This window comes from Tribolium madens, unplaced genomic scaffold, assembly GCF_015345945.1.
Source record: "Tribolium madens isolate multiple individuals breed KSU strain unplaced genomic scaffold, Tmad_KSU_1.1 Scaffold_11;HRSCAF=98;Tcas5.2_LG3b, whole genome shotgun sequence".
Lineage (NCBI taxonomy): Eukaryota > Metazoa > Arthropoda > Insecta > Coleoptera > Tenebrionidae > Tribolium > Tribolium madens.
Window position 1 is genome coordinate 2,157,834 of NW_025400975.1, and position 14,201 is coordinate 2,172,034.

Sequence of the window (14,201 nt, forward strand, 5' to 3'; positions counted from 1 at the left end):
GAAATAGAAGTGCACTGGGTCAAGGGGGGCTGCACAGGTAGTCGTATGAAAAGAATAGAAAAGAGGGAGCGAAGACACACTCCGACACAGGTTGGGTTAGGGCCCCGGGAGCCGGCGGGCGTAACCTACGACAAGGAGGGAGCCCGGCGCTAGGTTGCCGCGTCCCACTAACATCAATTCGGGCCTGGAATCGTCGTCGTCGTCGTCGTCATTCTCACTTTCACACAGACAATATGCAGAAACAAAAGTGAATCTAGCGGCGACGTTGCCGCTGGCAAACAGGTTTCGTACGTCAGTTAACCTAAAGGAGTTTTACCTCCTGAATTGGTCGAGAAAGGCACTTGCAGCTCCACGTTGTCGGCGTCGGGCGTCACGTCCAGGTCCACCTCGGCGTTGACGACGACGGCCGTCGGAGTGGTGCTGTTTTCGCTCTGGCCCGTAGAAACGGCAACAGGGCCAGGAACGCTCATACTTGTCGTTTCTTCGTGCATTGTTTATTCGAAAACACACTTATGCCGCAATGATGACCGATTTCACCACGCTTCAGAGCTTCCCGAAGCTCTGACCTTCAAAGACACGCCAAGGTTTCACAAATATCTATTTCTTTGAGCGATTTAAAAATCGAACGTTGACGAAATGTAGGTCTGTAGGCCACTTCGCTTACACTTTGCATTCAGACAGACATGACTGTCGACTCAAGACAGCAACCGTGTTCATAACGTACCAAAAACACACATTGGCGCCCAACACCCGCCACAACCCTCTCAACACCATCCATCCCTCGTTATTAATTAAAACGGTTTTTTTCAGGTAGTAATCCAGACAAGAATCGGCGATAATGCGCTATTCCGGTGCAACCGACTTTCACGATTTAAGTAGGTCAAAGCTGATTATAAATTCTGTTACGTCTCTTCGGATTGCATAATGCCAATTCGAATTCAATCATCGTGCCAACAATCGGCCGTTTGCATGAATTCATTAAATTTATTTTAAAATTTGATACTTGAATGAGAATTAAAACTATCACGACTCACACGCATGCGCTCGTGACTTTGAATTTCGGCGGCAATAATGAAATCGAAAGTTGAGTTCGCCAACTTCGAATCAAGTCAAAAGTGTTGCAGAAACTTTGAGTTATTTTACGAGGAGCGCTAATATTGCTTTTGTTTGCTTTTCCATGCTGGTCCTGTTTTGTATTTCACCCATTTGTATTTACAATTTACAATGTCCTAACAGTTTTCTTCAGAACTTATTGCTTTCATTACAATTTACTACAAAATGACAAAGTGACCACAACAACAAAGCACAGTAAAATGGATTTAAAAAAAATGCAATTATATTTTAAATCCTTTGGACAGAATATTTATTACCATGCTTTCAAATATTTCTGATTAAAGTGACCTATGACTTTTAACTTAAGTTGGCAATATCGAATTATTGCTAATATTAGATTGTCTCAGGTGACGGCAAAACCTGTTACCACCCCTCGGAAATGAATGACAATTGACTATAAAAGTGTGACATTTGGGTTTGAATGTCAAAGTTGCCAACTTCATTTCAGTAAGAAATTTAATTCAATACCTAACAAAAGTCGTAACACAATCAAAATCTTCTACTTTTTTTGTTAGAAAGAAATTTTGGAAAATAACGGGGCAAACAATGATTTATTTATTTATTTCTGTCATGTCAGTATTTTATAAATTTCAGTGGTAAAAATTGTCAATTTGAGTGAAAAAAATTAAAAACAAAATGCAAATTAAATGATACATTATAATTAATAAACCAAATCTNTTTCTAGTAAGTATAAAAAACCTACATAAAATTCTTTCTATAATTTGATACATAATTAAATACATATTTTGTTAATTATATCATTCATTTCTGGTTTGTAAAACTATACAATATTAGTCGTAATATGCTAACTACGCTAAAATAAATACCTACCAATAATTAATAGCTTTCATCAAATAAATTGAAGGTAATAACAATCATAAACTAGCAACAAACTCTAGTAATTGTTGCAAAGTGAACTATCAGTTTTAATAAACTGGAACAGGTAAGTAAACAGATTTTTTTCTAACAAACATCACAAACCAAGTACCTCTACAGTTTCCACAAAACCAAAAACTGTGAATTATTACTTAGGTACTTCTACTGTGATTATTACGAACATTGATTAACATTTTTAATTTAATTTTACTTATTTTTTCAATCAATTATTGAAAATGTGATTTAAATTTTGATTCATTTCAAAACATTTTATTTCTGTCTACCTATGTAGGTATTGCATAGTGAGTGATAAATATAATAAATGATAATAAAGAAATGGATATATTTTAGTTGTTGAAGGTAAACTAAACTTCTAATTAAAGTTTTCATTTTCATAACATTATTATTAGAATTACACAAAAATGTCTCTTCAAACTGCTCGGATCACAATTTAACTCAAAAGTACCGACAAAATGATTAAATGACTAGATTTGTTATTTAGTTAAAAATAAAATAAGTATGTATGATTGTAGACACTCCTAGTACAGTTTTTTTAATCTTCTCAATTCTTGGTTTTGTATTTATTTACAAATTTTAAATAAAACATTTTAACAATTATAACAAATTCTTTAAAAATCATAATAACACATTTTTTATCTCTCATTCGTTATAAAAATTAAAATTACGATAATTGTCTGAAACTAGTAAACAAAAAACTAACAACACTTACGAAAATAGTACATACTATAACAAGAAACTTGTACTTGTAATTTTGTCACGTTCCATATTTTTTTCTGTGTAAGTTAATACCTATACCTACCTCCTTTGGCTTTAAAGTCAGTAAGGTCCATTTGTTACACAAATTTTTCTATTATAATTCAAAACTTTGTAACCTAAAATAAACTTGCGATATTGCCAGAAAGTCATGTGTAAATTTTTTCTTTTATTGAGTGATCCATTTTTGTGAGAAATTTTTTGGTTATAATAAAGGGAAAAAATATTTTCTTAAGTTATGTTCACTCAAAGTTTATTTTTATACTTGCTACATGTTTCGGCTATTTTTAAATAGGCAACTTTGAGAGAACAGGACCTAAGAAATTTTTTTTTTCTATTAGGTACCTATAAATTTTCTATATTTAATTTTTTTATTATAGGATTCTGCAATAAAATATGGGTAATAAAATATGGGCGTTTTAGAATAGCTATTTAAGTAAGTCCAACCAAATTATTCTCTTTTGACACAATGACAAAAATAAATAAAATTTTCAGATTCTTGTTCCTTCAGTTTTTCCAACAATAGAATGGACACTTTAAATATCATTAACAATCCCGAAAATAAAAAAGAGTTTGTTTTCGGATAAATAGGTGTATGGATTAACATGCAAACCCGTAATGTGTGGATAACTAAAAATTCGGATAAGGCGAAGTTTTCGATGTGATAATAATTCGGTAAAAAAAAAATTGATATTTGTATTACAAGGGAGAAAAGTGTATCTTTTCTTCTCACAGGTGGATATGTAATCAAGCAGCATGTTTTTCTGTTTCCAGGGCCGTAACCAGGATTTTATTTCGGGGGGGGGTTTCTTGTTGGTCCATGAAAATGAAATAAAAGAAAGCGGATTAAAAATAAAAAATCCCTAAGTACACGTTTTTATTTTAAATTAAAATAAGAGATCCTAATTAAACACAAAAAATACAAATTAACTCACAAAAGTAACAAAAAATAAAATAAATTTTTAATGCTTTTATTGTTACAAATTTAAATAGGAGATAGAATACTCATTTGTAAAACAGAAGTTTTCTATGAACATATATCGAAAAATGCTACGCAAAGGGTGCGTCTTTTAATAGTTTTTTTTCAATATTTCCGAAATCATTTTAGAAAAAAATTTCAAAATTTGGTACAGATGATAACTTTTATACATCTAAACAAGTACAAAAATAAAATGTTGAAATTTTTAATTAGGGGCTTCCTAAACTAGATGGGATTAGGGTAAAAATTTATTCTAACTATTTTGCCTGTGGTTTCTTGCCACTTTCAGCAACAAAATTTCATAGTTTTTCATGAAAAAGGTGTTTTGTGTTTTTCCGATACAATTTACGGATTTTGAGTAAAAATCGGTTTAAAAATTTATGTTACAGACCATAAAAATTAAAAATTAAATTTGTTTTACCGTTTAGGACGCCCCTGATTAAAAATTTTGTTATTTGACATTTGTTTAGATGTACATATAAAGGTACCAAATTTGAATTTGAACGCCCTAGCCAGCTGTGAATTTTCCATGTAAAATAAAAAATGCCGCTTTACGAAAATAGGGGTACCTACTTGTTGTAACTCAAAATAAAAAAATCGCCGTTTACTAAGCGTCCACTTCGAAAATAGACATCAATTATTATTGGAAATTAGTTAAAACAATAAAAGTTTAATTAAAAACAATTTCTTATTAATTAATAAGTGACACTAATGACAGAACTAGAGCTTTCAAAAAAGTAGAGCGGCACAAATAAAGTTACATGCAAAAAAATTCCAAAGCTGGCTAGATGAAAATCATTTATAACCACTCTGTAGATCAACGCACAATTACATATGCGCGAAAATTGGCAATATCGTACGAGGTCAGAAACCTGTGCGATTTGTTTTCGCGCTGTGTGTTAGAAATCTAACGCACAATTCACACTCAAATGTTTTGTATTGTTTCATTTAACGTATTTTTTTTTGTGTCCATTATAAAAAATAAATCGTTATAAAAAAATATGTTCTTCGTAAGAAAAAAAATATTTATGGTCGTAGGAAAAAAGTGTACAAAACTTGCAAGAAAGTGTCTAACGCACTGGCGGTATTGCCTGCACTCGGCTAACGCCTCGTGCGCAACTTTCCCGCTTGTGCGTTATTTATCACTTTCCGTGCTCGTTATGTAATATACTATTATTTCATTCTGTATATTTCTTCCAATGCAAACTAAAAATATACAAATAACAACACACATAAGTAAATGAAAATAAACAAACGTAGAAACTTACATTAAGCATTTCGGATAATCGCGATTCAAAAAACCAGTGTTTTACTGTATTAAATAGGAGAAATTCCAACATCGAAGACACAAAAAGTCAATATTTTTGGGATTATTTTTAATGATTTTAATGCCTTAAAAATTAATTCTATTGCTAGAAAAAGTTTAGTACAATCGAAGATAACTTGAAGAAAATATTCCTCCATTCTGGAACTTTATTATTTTGTTTTACTCTTCTGAGAAAAACAACATATGACTAAATTTGAAACAATGTGGTTTACAATTTTCAAATGCTCTTATCGGCCGTCTTTGTTATTGTTTGTTTTCTATTTTTCTGCAAAAATTCTTGTGTTTGCTTATTCATTTCTACATTCTACATACAGGGTGCTACACAATCTTTTCAAAGAAAATAAATTGTCAGTTTTAAAAAGGAACAAATTATGTCTTTCGTGATTTAAAATGTTCTTAATTAAATGTATAGTACAAAAAATCCGGTTTTGCGATCAGCACTTCGTGTTTATTTAATTCATTAATTACGGAATGAAACCAAAATTTTGTGCCAGTACTTGTAAATCCGTATATTGAAAATTCATTTTTATACAAAATAATATCTCGTAAAATATTTATAATAGGTTTATCTTAAAATTATAATAAATCACTCCTTCATGAAACCTTAACAACTTAAAACTTAGCTCATCTGTTTCGCATTGTCGAGAATAGCCCTCGAAATAATAATCCTCTGGATCTGCGAGGTTCCTTCATAAATTTGGTAAATTTTAGCATCTCTCATGAGTTTTTCGACGGGATATTCGCTATTAAACCCATTGCCCCCGAAAATTTGTACGGCATCAGTGGCACACTTGTTTGCAACATCAGCAGAATAACATTTAGCAATAGCCGCTTCGTAACTGTTTCTTTCGCCTCGATCGACCCTCCAGGCCGATTTCATCCAAGCAAGTCGAGCTGTCTCAACTCCCACTGCCATATCGGCTAACATAAAGGCAACTGCTTGGTGGTGTGAAATAGGAACACCGAAAGTTTTCCGTTCGTTGGCGTATTTTAGGGCTTCATCGAGACATCTCTGAGCCAAACCAACAGCTCCAGCTGCGACTGGGGGTCTGGTTTTGTCAAAAGTGCCCATGGCGATCTTGAAACCGGCGCCTTCGCCAACAAGGACGTTTTCTTTAGGGACTCGGACGTCTTCGAATGTGATGCCGCGGGTGTCGGAAGCCCTTTGACCCATGTTTAATTCCTAAAAAATTAAAAGCCCCATATAAAAGAAATTTGCCGAAAAAATGTCTAATTTGAGGTTATGACATGAATTTATTATTTCTATCGACGTAACAAAAACTAGATGTACTCATTGAACTAACAAAAAAATGATTTCCAGTTTATTAACAGAAAAATTGTGAAAGTTCAATAACTCAAAAATTGAATTGAATTGAATTATATAAAATATTTGTAAATCAGATAGTATGAGGTTTAGAAGGAGGCGAAATAAATTTAAATAAAGTATATTTCATTGAAATTGGCATAATAGGTGGCTATGGAATTTCGTATTTAAGTTTGTAGCCCTGTGCATGTCCCTAATATAACAGCTGATGGGGTTTTTGTTTTTCTTTGATCACTTACGTACATGGTTTATTTAACTGACATGATTGACATTTGTATTCGTTTTTTCACTGTTTTCGTTGGTTGTTCGTTATTCCTACTATTTTTTCAAATTATAATTAAAAGTAGTTCTCTTCAGAACCCCAGATTTAAAGTACACGCTAAGGTATGTTTGAAAACATAATCAATTTCTTTTTGTTCCTGTTTTAGGCATTTTAGGTTAATGGAATCAAATATACCAATTTGAATTAAGCCAAATTATTTTATCCACGGCAAAACACGATTTTTCAGGCTTCAGTACGCGAAGCTTCATTTTGTACAGATTTCCTTTTTCCACTCCGATCGCAACAACTTTACCATTGTTTAAAAATTAACAATTTTGTCCTACATTTTTAATGACGAAATCCAAACCCCTTTTGGCTGCAATTTTCACGGAAAATAAATTGTGTTTCATCTCCGGTGTGAATAAAACGTCTTTTAAATTTCCTGGAAGCCACTTATTATCAACGAAAGTCTGTATTTTCTACAAAGCAAATAGTGTATGTTTTTGGTGTCAAAACTACACCTACAAAGGGATGAAACTTTTTATGGAGAAAAACTCTCTCTGAAAACCTTTGAAAGAGGGTTTTTGAAAAATAAAATTTTAACTATCTTAACCTCACTTTTTTTAGTGACAAATTTAGTTCCTTAATATGTAAAGCCTTTTTCACATTTAAAGCGCAGTTTACACAATCATGGCCTACTGTTATGCCAATTTAAATGAAATCTATTATATATACAGTTTTACAATTTTTTATTACATATCTAGATTCGCAACTAAATTCTCAATATAACGCACCTTGGTTTTTTAGACTTACAGTGATGGACAGTGAATTTCGTCCACCCAATTTCCCTGGCAGATTAAAAGTGTAAATTAGTCTTTAGGTTTTCCTAACCTTGTTTCAGAATTTTGTTTGTCATGTTGACACAATGCTCGATGCTTCTTGCTACTTTTTACCTTTGTCCTTTCAAATAGTAGTCCTTGGTATGCCCAAAAGTATAGAGACACGTCTTTGAGACATACCTTCTTATACCAGAGAGATAATTTTTATTTTATTAAAGGCACTTACTGCTGGCTTTTTCAAATTTGATTAAATTTGACAAAACGTATTTGAGTGTCAATTATCATGACAATAAAGCACAGACTATAGTGAATTTTTGTGAATTCACAGAAATTGATTGGACGAAATTCACTGTCCATCAACAGTTTTTGACTTATGCTAATTTTTGTGTCAAAATTGCATCGTGCATAGACACACAAAAAAATTCATAACTTCAAAACTATTCAAGACAACTTAACCAATTTTTTTCCAGTCGATTTCTTAAGCTGTAGCACATCTTTTGACAAAAAGGCAAACTCGGAGTTGATGTTCCATCGCCTACTACGAATTTTTTAATATGACAAAATACAAATGGCAATAACTCAATACAACACTACATATTTTATTGCATCATTACATGGCATTTTTAATAAACTTTTTGCCGATGTAGGGTTTTTGGGGTCTACATTGTAAAATTTGTACTTATTTTGAAATTTTTTTATAAATTTTCCATAAATCCTATATCGACAAAAAGCTGACAAAAAATTCCATGTAATGATGCAATAAAATATAGAGTATTGTATTTGAAAAAGTCGAGTTATTGCCATTTGTATTTTGTCATTTTCAAAAAATCGTAGTACGCAATGGAACATCGTTTCCGAGTTGGCCTTTATCTCAGAAGACTCGCTAAAGCTTAAGAAATCAACTGGAAAAAAGTTCTTTAAATTATCTTGAATAATTTTAAAGTTATGAATTTTTTCGTGGGTCTGTACGATGTAATTTTGACACATAAATTGGCATAAGTCAAAAACTATTCCAGGTAAGTCTAAGAAACCAAGGTGCGTTATATTGACAATTTAGCGGCGAATCCAGAAATGTAATAAAAAATTGGGGTTTTTATTAAAAAAACAGAACGTAGTTGGGTGTCTTATTTGGGACACTCTGTATATGAATAGAAATATTTTTATAATGTGCCTCATTGTTGTATCTATCTATTAAAAAAAAATCATGACAACTTCGATAGAAAAAAGTTGTTGAGCAAGCACGCACCCCTGGGTCACCCTGTATAAATAATGACAAAATCCGATAGTGTAAGTTTTTATTAATTATACAGGGTGTCAGAAGTCGCGCCCCAGAGAAAAATTTCAAGTAAGATATTACCAGAAACATGGAAAAAAATGTTTAAAAAATTGTACCTGTCAAAAAATTTTGACATTTATTTTTTGACATTTGAATTTTGGCGTCGATTTGCCAGCTATATGTCTTTTTATATAAGTTTAATAAATTATTTCGATTTGTTGTCATTTTTTCTCTAACTGCGTCCAAAATTCCGTAGTAGCTTTACATGACACTGAAAATGTTAACTTTTCATTGCTTCAAAATTCAAAATTTCTATTAACAGATTATTTAAGTTGTTAGATGAAATGAAAAATAGAATCTAATAAGAAACTTAGCCACATTTTCTACCTTTCTTCCCGGGGTCAGTCCAGGAGTTTCCCTTTCAACAATAAATCCAGTGAATGCTTTACCAGCTGGACATTTTGGATCTGGATTAGTCCGTGCGAGTACAAAATACCTAAAAGACCACTTGAGTATCTACAACACATTTAAATATTCCTCTCATTACCAATTGGCAACTCCTCCATTTGTAATCCACATTTTCTGACCATTAATTATCCATTCATCACCTTTTTTCTCAGCTCTGGTTTTAATACCACTCACATCAGAGCCAGCACCTGGTTCAGTGACACAATATGCCTTAAATTTATTACAAACAATTATTACGCATCTAAGATTCAAAAAAAAACTTACAGCAACAAGAGGCTCTTCAAGTAAACGGCCCAAATATTTCTTTTGCTGCTCTTTATTCCCCGCAATCAAAACTGGTGTTTGCTGAAAAGTTTTATGTTATTGGAAATTAAGTAGTGGTAAACAATTCTATATTTTAATAACAAGTATTCTATAAATCGACAATAAAATAAAGTATGCACCTAGTGAGATACGATTACACTGCGATAAATATGCTTGTAATCAGTTTCATTCAGTTACATAACTTTATCATCTATCAAAACCTAATACCGTTTCATAGTCCATACAAACTGTACATACGAGTATTTTTAATAAACAGAATTTTTGATATTAAGACTGAATTTAAGTAAGATAGTAAAAATTTCCGGTCCTTCGAGATGACACCAAGAAGGTGCTGTTTTATAATTTTTCGCTTATATCCAGAAAAAAAAAACAGTTTTCGAGATATTCGCTAAAAAATCTATTAATGAATCAACATTGAATTAACGTAAGGCCATTAAAATAATGTTAAAAACCAATCACTTTAGTTTTTTGGATTCATTCAAAAATTTAATGCAATGAGGTCGGCCATTATTGTAATGTAAGTAACCATGCAGAAACCAATCACATTAGACGTTAGTTTCATTCAAAAATAGCGAAACTGATTAATTCATTGATTAAGCTAATTCCAATTTTTAATAAAAATGTTATGTGTGAGCTTACCCCCAAACCACTGGCTTCCAAAGCAGTCATAATACCAGTGCATCCATAGGCCAATTCTTCTGCAATGAGACAACCATCGAAAACACTATTTCCCATACCACCTACAAACCAAAGAAATATTTTTATACCAATTATAATAAATGTAATGTTTTATACCAATTTCTTGAGGGATATGTCCATTCATTAGTCCAATCTCCCACGCTTTCTTAATAATGTCCCATGGATATTTTCCAGTTTTATCATATTCAGCAGCAACAGGAATAATCTCTTCTCGAGCAAATTTCCTGGCCAATTCTTGAAACTCTTTTTGAGTATCATTTAAGGCTGAAACAAAGACATTTATTACTCCCTAAATTAAAAATTAATTCATTTATATTTACCAAAGTTGTATCCGTTAGGTGATGATGAGGCGTTGCAAGTTTGTAGTTTTGCAACTGCTCTAAAGGATGGGCGAAGAAGGGCTCTCTGAATCTGTAACAAACACCAAAATTGTATTCTAAAAGCCTACAATTGATAACAGTGAGGACAAACCTGTTGAAAAGCCATCTTTACGTGATATGTGTCCTAGTTAAACTGCTGAGACTGAGGATAAATGAGTTGTATGAACCTTTGCACCTTGGCTGATTAACCTTGTATTTTGAACTGTTCCGTGAAAAAATCGACTAAACAATATTGATAATAACAGGTTCAAATCAAAGTCTTATCGTACGCAAAATATAAATAAATGAAAATTGATTAAAATATACCTAACAGCTGATAAAAATATAAAATGGAAAGGGATACTGGGACGTCACTAATTGTCTTGTGTTAGGCAACCAGTTTTACACTAATCATATAGTTTATTAGATAATTTTGTAAAAACATTGGACCCAAAGAGAGAATGATGTTATGTAAGCCACGCATTGAATGTGATTTGTTTCATTACAACAACACGTGTAATCACGATTTTCGCGTTCTCTAAATTTCTAAATTTTCGGATTTTGTCCAAAATTGACAGTTTTTGATGACAGGACTGACAATAGTTCCAACGTGTTTGGTGATGGAAATTGACCAAAAGTGAAATTTCACCTGATTGTGAATTAAAATACGTCTAGATTTATTAAAAAGTTGTTTTAAATTAATTTGGAATTATGGCTGTACGTAGTTAATTATTGTCGGGTTTTTGTTTTAATTTTTGTTGCTTTTTAGCCCCCTCAGAAAGGTAAACAGGGTACAAAAGGGGCCAAGCAGATTGTTGAAGAAAATGTATCCACGCTCAACTTTTATAGAAATATGGCAATTGTTTCCAATGCGTTGTCACTCATTATTTTAGTATTTTACAATTCTACTATAAGTATTGTAAGAAAGTGGTTTAATTTAAGATTGGGGTAATATTTTTTTACGTGTTTTAGGTCCTATATTTATTTTCATGTGCTGTATATATCGGTGCTTATCAATTCATGGTTTATATGGCAAAACCTAAGCATACTGAAACAGGTCAATTGCTTGATAGTGGAGTGGATCTTAATATGGAAGGAGGAATAGCAGAGTAAATATTGCCAATGCTTCTTGGATAATAATAAATTTTATTTGTTTTAGACATGTCAAAGACATAATTATTCTTACAGCTGGGTGCCAGATATTGGCGTCAATTATTTCAAATTATTTTTGGTTATTGTGGTTGTTGGCCCCTGCACGAGGTGCTTGGATTATATGGAAAAATATTTTGTCCCCTTACTTTTTCCCAGACGTTCCTTTTGAACCAGAAGTTGATGAGAAAAAACAGAAAAAAATGGAAAGGAAAATGAAAAGAATGCAACGTTAAAAAGATCTTTGTTGCTTGTATTGTTATGTTGTAAATAAACAACTTGTTTTAAAAACATTGATAAATATTTTACAACAGGATTTATTATTTATTACCCTCTAATTTTTAGTTTTATAGCTTTCATGGTTATATGTATATCAGAATTACTATTATATGTACAAATATAACTGTGATTTTTGTCGGCACGTTGGTAACAAATTTGAAATCTTATTTTGTTGGCATAGCCGTCACCTAAAACAAAAAAAAACTAAAATCACAAATTAAAAGAACGATTACCAATAATTCAGTGTTGCCAATAGATTTTTTTTTGTCACAATCATTTAGTCAGTTAATAATTCCTACTATCGACAATGCAATTTTATTTCGTTTTTTTTTCATCAGTTTATGTCTGACTTACCCATGGTAAGTAAAAACCTTGGTATTTACAAGTAAACTTCGCAATACTACCTTCTAATGATACTTTTGAACAATAAGTCAACGCTATAGTGTAAACCTGCACTCGTGAAGTATCTTATTGTAGGTCGAAGCATCAAATAAGCATTGAAGAGAAGAACTCTTAAGGTTTAATGTAACTGCTTATTGCATTAAAAAAAAACTAAAAAAAGCAATTGTAAGAAAAAATTTGTAGGTACCTTTAACGTTATACAAGTTTAATTTAGGTTCTTAAAAAAATGTTTGATTTGTGAAGTAATAATAGTTATTCATAATAATAGTTATTTATTATACAAGACGATAAAAAAATTGTTTATCTACGAGTGAAAAGGTTAAGTTTACTAGTGACGAAGTCACGAGTGGGCTTTTTCACGAGTAGATAAACAATCTTCATCGTCTTGTATAATATATTTTATTTTGTACTCACCTACCAGAATTTCTTGAATATAAACAGTAGATAAAAATTATTTTATTTCACTAGACGATAAAAGACTACTTTATCTAGTGAAATTTGTTGATAAAAGCACTCTTTAACATTTAGTACAAAATAATTTTGTGTCATTTGTGAATTGTTTACAAACCCAACCGAGCTTCAAAAGAAATAAAACGCTTTCCAAACTGTCAAAAAATAAAGAAAAGAAAGAATTAGATGAAAGCAAGCTTCTCCGCCAACCGAAAATTAACAAGGAGCAATGTATAATAGGCATACAAGAAATGAAGTGAAGAAAGGAACTCCAAAAGAGTCTTCGGTTGGTGGTAGCATTAAAAAAAGCAAATAAGGATGAGTGGAACAAGATGCACAGGTAGTACTAACCCACTTTTTTTCATTTTTTTAAAATAATTTTGTAAAAAATAATTGAAACAATAAGTTTTTTTGAAAATTGCTAAGACATAAGTACTTGATTTTTTAAAACTAATATTATGTTAGAAATTAGTCTCTAACCAAGCAGGGCTGAACCTCAAAAAATGAAAATTTAAATCGAGAATTAATTATCTTTTACAAGAGTCATTTCACCTATTCGTGGACTAAACTAAATTGCGTCTTCTAGGTCGATTTAGTACCTACTTGGCGGTTCTTTAATCCTCACTAAAAATATATGTAGGTATATTCACGAACGGTATATTCACCTCTATAGACCAAATTTTTTTTTCTGTTATTTAATGTAAAAGTGCTTAAATTTTATGAGTCCTCCTTCACAACTAGATTTTTTTCTAAATAGACCCGTAATAAGCACTTGTATAACTGTGATACAGTTTAATAGATGTTGTAATAAAAAAACTAAACTAAAAATGACGAAATATCGTAAAAAAATACTAATACGAAATTATTCATTGCTCTTATTTTTACAAGTTATTGTTTCTGTGATTACACCAATTTGTACCCTTAAGCATTACCTATTGTTTTCATGTGAATATGGTATATTTATATCAAGTAAGGTCATTTAAAAATGATAGGAGTATTATCCTTTCTAATAATTTTTTTATATTTTTGTAAAAATGGACTTTTTATCATTTCTTGTATAATGTTCTAATATCAAAACATTTATGTGTGTAAGTGCGTGCTTATTAAACCCATTTATGTGTTTCTTAAAATAAAAAAATCGTGTTTGTCGTCATGAAAAACTTCTGGACGTGAATAGGTAGTTGTCCCCGCACACTATTTAATTGGAGACATAAAAGTTAAAAGTATTAAAATATTTCTTAGAAAAACAACCTAAAAATTTTATTTATACAAAAGCAAAAAATAAGTGCTTAGTCTATTTA

The 14,201-nt window shown here is 31.4% G+C and overlaps 3 protein-coding genes and 1 long non-coding RNA gene across 5 annotated transcripts in view; 1 reads left to right on the forward strand and 3 right to left on the reverse strand.

Moving 5' to 3' along the window:
* LOC123006084 (nuclear hormone receptor FTZ-F1) overlaps nucleotides 1-693 on the reverse strand; it is a 63,641-nt gene extending 62,948 nt beyond the window's left edge. The window contains exon 1 of one of the 2 annotated variants that reach the window (XM_044400273.1): nucleotides 317-693. In XM_044400273.1, the coding sequence (XP_044256208.1) occupies nucleotides 317-491 (175 nt within the window). In that variant the 5' untranslated portion in view covers nucleotides 492-693. The remainder of the gene's footprint in view (nucleotides 1-316) is intronic. The other variant, XM_044400282.1, reaches the window with a different exon arrangement.
* Nucleotides 694-5,563: 4,870 nt separating this feature from the next.
* On the reverse strand, nucleotides 5,564-11,002 carry LOC123016162 (probable medium-chain specific acyl-CoA dehydrogenase, mitochondrial). Its single transcript, XM_044416391.1, has 8 exons — nucleotides 10,733-11,002; nucleotides 10,582-10,672; nucleotides 10,358-10,525; nucleotides 10,202-10,302; nucleotides 9,503-9,583; nucleotides 9,318-9,448; nucleotides 9,158-9,266; nucleotides 5,564-6,252 (listed from the first exon to the last, which is right to left on the reverse strand). Exons 1-8 carry the CDS (start codon nucleotides 10,745-10,747, stop codon nucleotides 5,689-5,691), a joined length of 1,260 nt encoding a protein of 419 aa, XP_044272326.1. The 5' UTR covers nucleotides 10,748-11,002; the 3' UTR covers nucleotides 5,564-5,688.
* Nucleotides 11,003-11,179: 177 nt separating this feature from the next.
* LOC123016188 (transmembrane protein 208) lies at nucleotides 11,180-12,077 on the forward strand. Its single transcript, XM_044416426.1, has 4 exons — nucleotides 11,180-11,337; nucleotides 11,390-11,539; nucleotides 11,593-11,729; nucleotides 11,780-12,077. Exons 1-4 carry the CDS (start codon nucleotides 11,332-11,334, stop codon nucleotides 12,003-12,005), a joined length of 519 nt encoding a protein of 172 aa, XP_044272361.1. The 5' UTR covers nucleotides 11,180-11,331; the 3' UTR covers nucleotides 12,006-12,077.
* Nucleotides 12,002-12,491, reverse strand: LOC123016196. Its single transcript, XR_006413430.1, has 2 exons — nucleotides 12,403-12,491; nucleotides 12,002-12,236 (listed from the first exon to the last, which is right to left on the reverse strand). It is a non-coding gene; the product is annotated as an uncharacterized LOC123016196 (long non-coding RNA).
* Between the last annotated feature and the right edge of the window lie 1,710 nt (nucleotides 12,492-14,201).